Genomic DNA, 13002 nt, shown 5'->3' on the forward strand with positions numbered 1-13002 from the left:
TTGTTGGTCAGATTTTTCCCTGGCATCCCCAGGAAGGTTCTATATAAGTCATTTAAGGTTTATATAAAAAAACAAAAAAAACAAAAAAAAAATGTGTTCTGTAACTTGATTTAACAAAAGTAATCTAATATAGAGTGGTCCAAATCCACTGTTAAATTAACCTAAACCATGAGATGAATTATGTGTGCTTGTTTTACAAAATATCTCCAGGTGAAAGTATTTCAAAAAAGAGGTTGGAAGTTGCAAGAGATTTAATAGTTATGTGTCTCTGTTCTGACATGTTTGGTGTTTGTGTTTATGTTTGTTTTGTCAATATTGTTGGTGTTCTATTATTTTTGTCCGGACAAAAACTAAATTTTGTTTTAATACTCTTCCTCCAGTTGTGTCTTTGTCTTGAATTGTTAAGTTTTTGTTCTTGTTCTGAATTGTATGCATGTGTGACTGACTGACAGACGAGATGGGACGGACCATGACTAACCTACCTTTTCTCTCCTGGTAAATAATTTTAGAGAGGTCTAACAAATTTAACAGGACCTAGCCAGAACAGACTCCCCACCTCCACTGGGGAAATGTTCTTGTGTCATTTTCGTGCTGTTTGGTCTTCAACTTACAGTGTTGTCCTGGCATTGATTAAGTCTAACATACAGTATTTAACATGTTCATTTAAATGCTAAAGGTACTTTTGGTTTAACTCATTTAGACTTCTAAATTCTTCATAGTCTCATAAATTTGAGGGTTCTAGTAGGATCCCTGGAACTCTCAAAGATTGAGACAAAATTTGAATAATGTGCTTATCATTTAAAATAATTTGGATTATAATCTCACAATATTATAAAATTATGCTAAATTTGTTGCATCATATATGCTATTAAACTAGGTGATTATTTATGTTTATTGGTCAAAATATTTCCTATTCATAAAATTGATTCAGATTGTAAATTACTTGTGTTCTTATTTACAAGGAAGTATGTGAGATTTTGCCTTGCAGGAGAACAATGAATTCTTTAAAGATGTATATAGTAAAATTGCTCAAAATGTGTATATTTTCTGAATGTTTGCCTTTAAAACAATGGAACTGAAGTCTGATTCTTTGTACAAAAACAACAGTGTTTTAAATCTCCTGTAAGTTATTTTCATCTTATTAATAACTAAACCTATTAACTAACTTCAGTAAATTCCAAGGTAGTCTCTCAAGACAACAGCCAAATTGAAGTTTTTTCAGCTCTTTTAACTTCAATAAAACAGAAACTAAAGAAAAGCTCCAGGCCCATCAGTCATAAAACAAGGAAGGGGTATGCCTGGAGTCTGCGCTTTGAAGAATTTGGGAGTTTGTCCCAGTTGTGGTAATTCTTATCTGCCTTCATTAAAAAAAAAAAAAAAATCAGCTAAAAGAAGGTTGTTTGAAAAAAAAACTTCTCTTTCCTGGTTTTAAAGTGGATTTGTGCTCAAATATGTTTCCATGAATTAGAAAAATGGTTGAAAATTGTTTAAAGCATTGTATTTAAAAGTTAGTATGCTTTTATTTAGAAAATGTCTTAAGAAAAGTTGAGGAATAAATCTTATAAGCTTTACATATAATTGGCTATAATTTTAAAGATACTATTACAACATTGTTTAAGTTTTTAACATTAATACCTAATACGAGCTGACGTTAGAATTGATACCTGTGTTCAAAAAGTTTTTGAAGTGTGCATACACAGAAATGCTAGTAAATATCTAAAGATAAAAATATCTCCAATTTTGAAAGCTGTTAAAAAAAAAAATTGAAGCATTGAACCTTAGGTAGTCTCTGTTTAATTGGTGAATTTGTCAATTCTCTATCCAGCTTCAGTAAGCTCTATTCTTATTCCAACTTTTGAATTTGTTAAAGTTCTGAAAAAGTTATGAGATAATTTTATACAGTAATTCCTGTATTTAAGGTTATATTTCCATTTAGGTGATTGACTAAGGAAATATACATTTTGCCTTTCAGTTAGGTAATCCCTTGCGTTCTGTATATTGTCTTTGTTAAATTCTCATGATTTAAAAAAACTGTGTTTTCAAGAGTATTTTCTGATATGTATTTACTTTAAAATGTTTGGATGATCATTTATAATTGACAAAAAAAAATTTTTTTTTTGATCTGTTGCTATTTGAATCAGTCTGACTAAATGGGTGGTTATTATAATGAGAAATCTTTAATCAAATACTTTAAGGCCTCTTAGCATAATTAATAGACTTAACTCTTCTGGTTCTGGGATTTCTAATAAATAAGTAAATAAATAAAATAATAAAAATTTGAGGGGGCAGGGGGAATTGCAGAAAAGACATTGGGAAACCTTGCCAGTGGGGAGCCAGGACTAGAATCAATCCTGCTGGGAAGGATAGATCTAAAAAGTACAAGAGTGTGTAAAATCCAACAGGTCATATCAGCGCCAAACATAGAGACTTTGTTTTCTAGGATTCCAGCAGACCTATTGTATCCATTAAAGCTAAAGTTTAATTGTAAACTATAGGAGGTTTATAGACTAATAATAATAATAATAATAATAATTCTAAAAAATTGGTAACTTTAACACACTTAAGAGAATTCTCAAGTAGCTCTTACAAGCTGTTGTTTCATGTGTGTTACCTAATATGTATGTGCATGTTTATGAATGAGAATTGCTAAGCTAAATCCTTTTTAAAAATAATGTATATGTATATAATGTATATGTATAGCATAATTAGGCTCTTAGAGAGTCATGTCCATTATTGTTTTCCCAGGACCTACAAGATCTGTTCAGCTCAATAGTTTAACATGATTTCAAATGCATTTACTGCTAGGGTACAGTTTGAAGACTGGCCATGGGAGCCCAAATCCACATAAGTTAAATGGAAAACATATGGGTATATGTATGTAAGTGTTTAATGATAACTCAGATCTCAGAGAATGTTAAAATGCTAACATGGGAAGCAGCTCTTACAGCAGACTCATAGACTGACAATTTTGAGTAACACTCAGTGGCCTCAGAATCAGCCCAAAAGGCATTCTGGTCTGACAGGAGAGCCAGCAAAAGAACAAGCATATCAAGTGTGGAATGCCAGGACACTACTGCTAAGAGTGTCCCTCCCTGAAGGACCTCAGTGGTCCACACCCCAGTGCAAAGAAGCAGCCATCAAGGACGGTTGTGCTCTTCCCTCAATGGAGGAGAGAACTTCCACTTTGTGTGTGGTCTTGTCTAATGGGGTTGTTGTGGATTCAAGAGGCTTCCACAGCCTAAACACCATTTGTCTGGAACCTCAGGTTATCACTGACGTCACACATAAGAGTGCTAATTTGTTAAATCCACTAGTCACTGTGTACACTGTCTTCCAATGCAGGATCTGTATGTTCAGAGTCATAGTAAAATTAATAGTACACCTTGCTGTATTTTAGTATAAAGATTTATCATCTCAGTTTTGGTTATGTCTGAATATTTAACTCTTTTGCCCTAAGAAGTCAGTTTGCATTTACCTGTCCTGTGATGGGCTTATATCCTGATGCTGTATGCTAATCCTTGCATTGTTACTGTGCCTTCTGATTAATCTAGGTTACCAGTTTTATGCAGCTCAGAAGTTTCATGTGTTCCATTAAGCTTATTGGGTATGTTCCAAAATTTGAGACTTAAAGAAGTTAATTTAGACAGATACAAATCTAGTCCATAGTCTTAAATTAATGTTCACTCTGACAAAAGTTGAAACCTAACAATTCTCTTACATCTAAGTTCTGATGTTCAAATATTCAAACTGCTAACTGAACTCACAATATGCTAGGCTAGGAAGAGTTATAACTATGTTATGTTTTGCTATTTAGACTTCAACACAGAGAAACTTTTCAAGTGCCAGGATGTACATCAAACACCTGATGACTTCTGCCTTCTATCAGGAACCACAAGATGGACCCCCAACAGCTGCTGTTACCCAACGGCGCCCCCTCTCAGCAGGAAGTAGCTAAGAGCAGATGACAACGCCCTTTCTCCCTAAAAACAGTTGGGGTTCATTTCTGTTTGAAAATGTAGGAGTCAGATGGGATGATAGGCAGTTAGAGTCTCTGGTTCCTGATAAAACTGTTTTGTATACATGTAACATCTTAGCACTATGTGATTCTGGAATGTTAGTATTTTCAACAATACTTGTACATTGTTAAGTATGTCTTCTTGAATCTCACCAGCCAGCTGTTCCCCAATATACCATCATATATGTATCACCCCAGTATGAGTTCACAATATTTTGGCGAGAGTGATAAAAACCAATCAATACCTCTGGGGACAATGGTCTAACGCCTTCCTAAATCTCACCAGTCAATTAGCCACCAGTATAATTAAAGTAAATGAGACCCCAGTTCTACCCATGTCAGGGAAAGTTATTCTAAATGGCATTAAGCTGGCAGCTTGCATGTTCAAGAAATGCAGCGAGGTTATGGCCTTAAAAACCTTGACGGTTGCTGCAATGGCTCAGGCTCCCCAAGTGATAACACCCCACATTGTGCTGTGCGGCTCCAGTCTTCAAAGAGGCTCATCTAATATAATGAGGCATGGCTTTTCCTGGGTAAGCATTTAGCCAATGACGGGCATCTTTCTGGTACCCCGCCAACCTAAGACAGGGAGCCCTGGATGACTGGCAGGGCTGCCCAAAGACGGGTAAGAGTTGAGGGTCCCTCAGAATGAGCCTAAGACAGGCAGTGCTTATCTTGCCTCAAGGAACCTTTTTCTTTTCGCCGCTTTCATTGATATATAGAAAAGAGGGGGAGATGTCAGGAGCCGTGTACTGTAGCCACACTGAAGCCATTTTGAATATAGAACTATGGGCCAGTGGAAAATCCCTGGCTGGCTAGATGCTTGGGAAAGAAGTTATGAAACTAATCACACGCTTAGCTTCAATTGTTTGTAGCAACTGTTTTAGAATGTGATTTATGCTGTACCTGCCGACATCTTGTTACTGATTACCTATGCTATTGTTGGTATGCTGGTTACTATGGTTGATATGGTGGCTGCTCAAGAACAATCGGTCTGGAGACCATGGCTTGCGTCCTAGTTTCTCCTTTCCTCCCTGAGCCTTAGTTACTGAAGAATATAAAAACCCTCAGTTGAAATCAATAAATTGACAGCTTGATCAGACATCCTGTCTTGCTGTCCATTCTTCGTGTCTCTTGTCCCCCAATCTCTCCTAGGTGGTTGCGACCCCCGTTGACTGTCCTGCTGGACGGGACAGGTTACACCTCTTCAGTCTAATTATTTACCACTGGGAACACTTTTTACCTTTCAAATTCACAATCTGAGAGAATTTCAGCTGCTGTATTTTGTCAAAGGCTGCATCCACATCATCCAACGTAAAAAGTGTAAAATCCTCTGTATTATGCCGAGACTAGAAGAACACAAACGAAAGGTTAAAAATGAGCCCTGAAGAAGTGTGGAGACCCACGCTTTCTCCTTCTTTCAGTTACCTGGTAGAGGTCATACATGAACATCTGCCCCATCTTGTACACAGGAATGGTGGCGTAGATGGCACAGTTCAGCCCCAGCTTGCCCACGGCATAGGGGAGGGCGCCGAGGTGCAGCGGGTCGGGGTGTGACAGCAGCACGGCGTCGATCTGGTGCACGTGCCTAGGACACAAACACAGGAGCACCTGCTTAGCTCTCGCTGTTCAGGGAAAACACAGGAGACCCCCAGATGGTTCGGAACCCTGGCTTGAAAATTAAACTGCAGTCCAACAGAAACACCAAGAGCTAAAATGACGACATCTGTGAATTTCAATAATTACTATCGGTTGCATGGGTATTCAGAAATTGTGAAAGAAATAACCAGAATTCATTATAAAAACTTTTTGCCTTAGGTTTTTAGCAGACTGATTGCTAGCATATTCATCACGGTAAAACATCAATCAATTACAAGATGGTTTGGGTTGGGTTTTGTTGGTTTTGAGCTTTACATTTTAAAGAATAGTTAGGTCCTCTTTTCTTCAAGAATAATTAACACTGAACCATGACCCTTCATTTCTTTCAGTGCACTCGAGGTCTCAAAAGTCTGGCATAAAGATACTGACAGCAAACTGACGCTGCAACCACAGGACTTCCGTAAAAGTTTAATTTATCTTTATTTGAAAGGCAGATTTACAGAAACACAAAAAGCTAATAAATCCCCTCCCCCAAAAAACCCAACAATATGTAAGATCAATATGATTTTACAAAGTAGAAAAAAATAGAAGCTGAGTTACTAAAAATCCAGAAGGGCAAATGTAACTTACTTCCTCAGGGAATCTATAATATCCATGGAAAAGTGTTCATCCCAGCCACAGTCCAGCAGAAACCTAAATTCATCAACTTGGAGAAGATAGCAAAGAGCTGACTCTTCTTGGACCCCTGAGAGGGTAGTTAATTTGATTATCGATGTCATCTTTTTGGTCTGGTACCAATAATCTAAAAGGTTCATTGTAAAGAATTAAAATCATAATTAAACATAAAAGCACAATCTAACAATTATAGACAAATTAAGAAATGATTGCAATTTGTAAGTTCACAGAAATTCCATAAATATGGAAAGTACACACGTGAAAGCCCTTGCCAACCTCCAAGTCGCAAACAAGTTACCCTCACCTTGTGTACGATGGGTACTTCAACGTGTTCAGAGCGTTAGTGAAAACCTAGTAGACTTTGGAATCAGACACGTTTCAACCTAATCCTACATGATGAGGAGCAAGCTAATTGCCCTTCTCTTACCTATAAAACTGGATATTAAAGCATTAGGTTTAATATGCATGTGAAAAGAAAGTAAGAGGATTTCAAACAATGTATGAATTACCTAGAACTCAGGTGACTGCATCCAAGTTCCACTTTACATAAATGTTTACTGAATTCAAAATGAATTTTTTCCTTACTTTTTTTAAAGATCTATTTACTTTGAAAGAATTACAGAGAGTGAGAGAGAGACACAGAGATAGAAATCTTCGATCTGCTAGTTCACTCCCTAGATGACCACAAAGGCCAGGTGTGAAGCCAGGAGCAAGGGACTTCATCCAGGTTTCCCAAACACATGGGCTATCTTCCGCAGCTTTTCTCAGGCCACTAGCAGGGAGCTGGATCGAAAGGGGATCAGCCAGGACATGAACCAATGTCCACATGGGATGCCAGCATGGAAGGCTTTCCCCACTACATCACAATGCCAGCCCCCATTCCTCCTTTATCTTGCACTGTGATGATCCTGATATATTGAACCACAGTAATTCAGTTGTATGTTTCAATTTGACCAGTGATCCTTAAATAAATTGACAATTTAAAAATCTAGTAAAGGTGCCAATGTCTCGGCAGAGCAAGTTAAGACTCTGTCTGCAGTGCCAGCAGCTACATGGGCAATAGTTCAAGTCCTGGCTGCTCCACTTCCAGTCCAATGTGCTAATGTGCCTGGGAAAGCAGCAGAGGATGGCTTAAGTCCTTGAGCCTCTGCACCCATGTGGGAAACTCAGAAGCAGCTCCAGGATCCAGGCTCTTGGTTTTAAATCAGCACAATTCTGGCTGCTGTGTCCATTTGGGGAGTGAACCAGCAGATGGAAGATTTCTCAGTATCGCTTTCTCTCTTCTGGCTGCTCCCCTTCCAATCCAGCTTCCTGCTGGTAGCCCAGGAAAAGCTGCAAAGGATGACCAAAGTATATGGACTGTTACCACCTACATGGGAGACCAGATGAAGTTCCTGGCTCCTGGCTTCAGTCTGGTCATCCCTGATCATTGTGGCAAACTGATGAGTGAATCAGTCGATCAAAGCTCTCTCTCTGCAACTATTTAAAATAAATAAATAAATCTTAGAGGGATTTGGGAATACTACCGAACTGTCCACTATTACACACGTTGGGAAAACACTTCTTACAAAGTTCAAGTCCCCAGCAACATTTCAGATTTTAGCTCTTAGGGTCTGGTCAAAAAGGTCATGGACAAACCAAACTAAACCATTACCTTTGTTAATGGGCTGACGCAGGGTTAAACCACCACGCCTCTCATCCTGGCTGCCTGAGTTACAGCCACAGTCTCCGACCACTAGATCACTCACTATCGCAGACAGGACCATCAATGACAGCATCTCCCAGTGGAATCCAATCCCTTACCTCCTCTCCCTCCCCAATCCTTACAGCTTGCTCTCTGGAGCTAACACTGAACTCACTTCTAACTTCAACATCCTCTGAGATTTCTTTTCTCCTGCTTGTCTCCACTGACCCTGCCGGCTCCTTGGCGACACTGTTTGTTCTCTAAATCAGGCACCCTCCGGGTTGCAGAAGCAGGAAGTGTGTGTTCCCTGCTCCTCAGTGCAGCTTCAAACCACATCCCCTCTTCCTCTTTCAAACACCTCAGTGCTGAGGCCGGTGTCACCCAGCTGGTTCCCTGTTGGCTCTCCTCACTTCCTCCTCGTGGCTGGAGTGGATTAATTGCCCTGACCTCTCCCTGAGGAGTCCAGCTCCTCCCCTGGAGGCCCTGATTGCATTATCTCACCGCTGTCACCTACCATCAGGTTACTGACCTCCTGCTCTCCTCACTGCCTGCATCCCAGCTGTGAGTCTCCCACCACCACCTGACCTTTTCCTATTTTCCCAGTGGACACTCCCTTGCCCTCCCGGGGATCTCTAACACTCTGATTACTTTTCTACTTTCCACGACCTCTCCAGTCCTCACTCAGGTCCTTACCTTCAAGCCAAGATCTCTTGAGATTTTTCTTCACACACCTGCCAATACCTTGCTACCGCTACTCCTTCTTTGTGCTGGCTTTGCAAAACCCAATACCAACTCACTGCAACTACTCAGTCTGCCTTTTCCAGCAACTGCATGCTGCCAGAAGACAAAGCTCACGCAGCTCTGCTCTCTGGTCTTCACTTTCACGACTCCTGACCCCAGGCAGGCACTGAGTACCACCAGGGCTTCCTGTGGTTGACTTGCAGCTCCCACACTATTTCCCATGTTCGCTTCCGCACTATCACTGCTGGCCCTTCATCCTGCCCTCAGCCGTCACCGCGTTCCTCAACCAGAAACGAAAAGGATGCACCTGTCATTCCACCTGCACACACACCCTTGCCGTGTCCCCCATTACATGGAGTGAATGGCTCAGCTCCCACCCAGGGCTAGCCCTCCAGGTGCTCTTGGTCCCATTCTCATTTCCACTGTAAAGACTACAAAGCTTTTTTCCCTGCATCATCAGCAACTCACTCATATGCCACACATGAGCACACAAAGATCATCAGAATTTCCCTATTTGTTAAAAAAACACTTCACTTAAAAGTCACTTAGTCATCATCTGATCCGCTTCACAGCACAATGCCTCAGAGTATTTGTCCAACTGCTGTCGCCTTGGCCTGCAGAGGTTAATAGCCCCAACAGCCCGACGGGAGGACGGCCTGCAGAGGTTAACAGCCCCGCGGGAGCACGGCCTCCAGAGGTTAACAGCCCGACGGGAGCACGGCCTGCAGAGGTTAACAGCCCCGCGGGAGCACGGCCGGTGCTGCCTGGTCCCTCCTGCTCTAGGCTTCAAAGCTACCTGTACTACACCATCACCAAGAGCTCTAACTAGTTCATGTAGTTCCTCATGCCCGATTTATTATCTGTGATATTGTCACTATCCCAGTCTTTTTTCACACTCTGTAACAACATCCTGTTTGCTTCGACACAGGATGTTAACTGCTATTTATTACTGATTTCCTTGCTTTGTCTGTTCCCATCTCCCGACCTCAACACAGAATGGAGTCCAAACAGCCTACCGCAATCACAGGGACATTGCGATGCCCCCGTGGTGCTGCGCACTCCATGGTGGTAGATGCAGGCTTTCTGAGTGAACAAGGCTCGGTGAGCATTCAGCGAGCGCAGTGCCCGCACAGCACCGGAAGCAGTTTCCGCCCTACTAAGCACACTCCCATGGCTGGAGCATGGACTTGCAGCGCAGGAACGGCTCCGCCCACTCGGTACAGCAGCACCCATTCTGCACAGTAAGTAACTGTCCTTACGTCACAGGAAACACATCTGCAAAGCCACACCCACAAGTTCAAGGGCATGGGATTACAACACAGGTTTGGTTTTGGTAGGAAACTTTCAAAATTCAGGCAACTGGCTCTCAATACAAATTCTCCATGAGCTTTCTGAAGTACTCTCATATTTGATGGAAAAGTTTTTGGAAATATGATTTTGGAATGGACACGGGCATGTATCATGATGAAAAGGGTTTCCTGGACAGTTAGATGGATGGCCTCTTTCTATCTTGCATACGGAATTCGGTGAGTTCCTACCACAAGTTTTTGGCAGATAGACCCAGCTTTTTATTACAAGTCCCAATAATAGAATGATAGCTTTATTAGCCTTTACTTACTGATATCTCAGTCGGATTTATAACAAAACACCATGAATTCAGAGGAGAAGCTCTTAACAAATCTAAAAAATAAACAAATAAAAGTCTCATTAATGTGGTATGATTTACTTCTGCTCATAATTATGCAGTTAACTTGTATGTCTGAACCTAAAGTACCAAGAGCAGCAGCAAATAATAGAAAATATGGCACCTTTGAAGAAATGTGTCACTTTTTGGAAGTTTAACTTTACATAAAATAAGGGTAACGCAAAAAGCAAAAACAGGGCCCAGAGCAGTAGCCTAGTGGATAAAGTCCTCACCTTGTACACGCCAAGATCCCATATGGCCACCAGTTCTAATCCTGGCAGTCCCACTTCCCATCTAGCTCCCTGCTTGTGGCCTGGGAAAGCAGTCAAGGATTACCCAAAGCCTTGGGACCCTGCACCAACGTGGGAGACCTGGAGGAAGCTTCTGACTGCTGGCTTCAGATTGGTTCAGCTCCGGCCACTGTGGCCACTTAGGGGATGGAAGATCTTTCTCTCTGTCTCTCCTTCTCTCTGTAAATCTGACTTCCCAATAAAAATAAATAAACATTAAAAATTATTTTAAAAAACAATAATAATGAACCAAGATGGTTATAATTTTAAATACATAGTTTAGGAAACAAGATTTTACAATTAACATTAGTTTATGTTACTAAGAATCAGAAAAAAATGAGACCAAAGATTATTCAATAATGACCACTAGAATCTGGATAGAATAAAGAAAGTTTTCAAAAGCGAGCGAGAACACGAGCAGAGGCACAAAGCATGCACAGCGAGTGGCCTGTGGGCCTTGGAGGGCTGACCCAGCAGGTGGAGGGCTCTCATTCTCTCTGCTTTTGAAACAAATGCCAGCACGAGCAAGGCAATAACCACTTCCCGTCCTCAGAAACTTCGCTAATTTTACTGCAGGGGCTCCATTCCTTCAGCCGCCTATGTATTTTATTACTCCGTGACATCAATTTATTGTTGTCTATGGAACCAAGGCTTGGAAGTCTACATGTTTAGTTCACTCTTTCTAGCAAAGTCGGACTGCTTTTCCTCGGAATGTGCCTACATCACCCCCAGTCTGACGCACAGCCTAAAACACATCTGGGCCTCTTGATGTCTTTGCTGCCCGTCTTCATCTCAACCTAGCCAGCGCTGTCAGATTAATGGCCTTATACACCATCTCTCCTTGCTCAGAAGACTTGGCCAACTGCTTGCTGCCTGAAACCAGCCAACCAGCCGGGCGACACCTTCCTGGCCATGGAAGGTCCCAGGACGCTGGCCTTGACACCGTGGCTCACCGTCCACCCTCGAGAGCCAGCTCAAGTTCACTCCTTCACTAACAACACCCGTCACGAGTCTAGTCTAGCGGTGTCCATCAGCAGAAAATATCACACACACTGAAAATGTAATTTGATGTTTTTTGTTTCACTGCCACACTGAAAAGCTGAAAGTGAAACCTCAGTATTAATCCAAGGCCACCATTAGTACACATTAGTGAGGCTCTTTTTTTTTTTTTTACTAAATCTTTAAGATCCAAAGCATATTTTGCATTTAGTGCAGTTCTAGACTCTACAATCAGTGCTGTAGACTACATACCACTGAGTTCTGCCACTCCATTCTATTTCTACGCAACTGCCTTGCTGTATCTTAGAAGGCTCACCAACCGTTTAGTCTCTGAGAAGGAAAGCCTGAGTAACTCCTGGCCACCAGTCAAGACCTCACTGACAGGAGTCTGACATGCTTTTTGTCCTACCCGGGTGGCTTTTTGTCCTACCCGGGTGGCGCAGCCACTCATCGCCTTACCTCAAAGACTGCAACTTTCTTGCCAGTTTCCTGTTCCCTGCAGAACCTCCACAGCTGCCAGAGACCACCCTAAAAACCCCAAGGCCTCACCCCCACTCCTTGTAGGCAGCACCTGCCGGCTGCCTGCTAGCTACCCAAGCAAATCCTGTTTTTCACCAGCTTGGCCAGCCACTTGGCCCTGCACACACAGGCACATTGACTGTCCCACTCGCCCCAAATCCGCCAGCAATTGTCAAGTCCTCAACTCTGCCTCCCCAAGCTGTACCTCCAGACATGGCCTCCTTCAGAGCTTAGCAAATGCCATTCACTGCTCTGTGACCAAGTCCAAACGGGGAGTCATTTATGGAGCGTTGGCCCAAATGGGACATGGGACTATATGCTGAATTGGATGCTGAATGCAAAAGGAATCATAACCTTTATAAACCCAAGACCAAGCACGGCCCTCAAAGACACATCAGTGTGATGATATGTCCCTCAAAGAAGGTAGAGACGGGCCTTCCACCCCTTCAGGGCAGTGACCTGGGCTGCTTGTTATTCCTGCATCTGTGGTGTCCCAGTTATTCGGGTTCTTGGAACCACGGTCTCAATGACCTCTAAGAAGGTAGGATTCAAAAGAAAAAAACGGTGGAATGGGAGGTCAGGGAAGGAGGGGAGGGATAGGTCCTGGAGCCCCGAATGTGCAAAACCTCTTCCAGGTCATTTCCGGGAGAGGGTCTAACAGAAAGTGAAGGGATGGATGCCAAGGGGTAAATCAGAAGCGCCTGGCCCCAGGAGGCCAGAAGTGCCACTGTCAGAACAACTAGAACTTCCTAAGGTCTTCAGACCTCGTCAGCAAACACGGAAAGAACAAAGGACT

General features: G+C 42.1%; 1 protein-coding gene across 2 annotated transcripts in view; it reads right to left on the reverse strand.

Moving 5' to 3' along the window:
* CPSF2 (cleavage and polyadenylation specific factor 2) overlaps positions 1 to 10396 on the reverse strand; it is a 30862-nt gene extending 20466 nt beyond the window's left edge. Inside the window, exons 1-4 of one of the 2 annotated variants that reach the window (XM_040975137.1) lie at positions 10333 to 10396; positions 6245 to 6416; positions 5444 to 5603; positions 5259 to 5364 (exon numbers count right to left, since the gene is read on the reverse strand). In XM_040975137.1, the coding sequence (XP_040831071.1) occupies positions 5259 to 5364; positions 5444 to 5603; positions 6245 to 6393 (415 nt within the window). In that variant the 5' untranslated portion in view covers positions 6394 to 6416; positions 10333 to 10396. Of the gene's footprint in view, positions 1 to 5258; positions 5365 to 5443; positions 5604 to 6244; positions 6425 to 10332 lie in introns of those variants that run through there. The other variant, XM_040975138.1, reaches the window with a different exon arrangement.
* Between the last annotated feature and the right edge of the window lie 2606 nt (positions 10397 to 13002).

This window comes from Ochotona curzoniae, unplaced genomic scaffold (assembly GCF_017591425.1).
Source record: "Ochotona curzoniae isolate NIBS_2020 unplaced genomic scaffold, NIBS_Ocur_1.0 contig_2688, whole genome shotgun sequence".
Taxonomy (NCBI): domain Eukaryota; kingdom Metazoa; phylum Chordata; class Mammalia; order Lagomorpha; family Ochotonidae; genus Ochotona; species Ochotona curzoniae.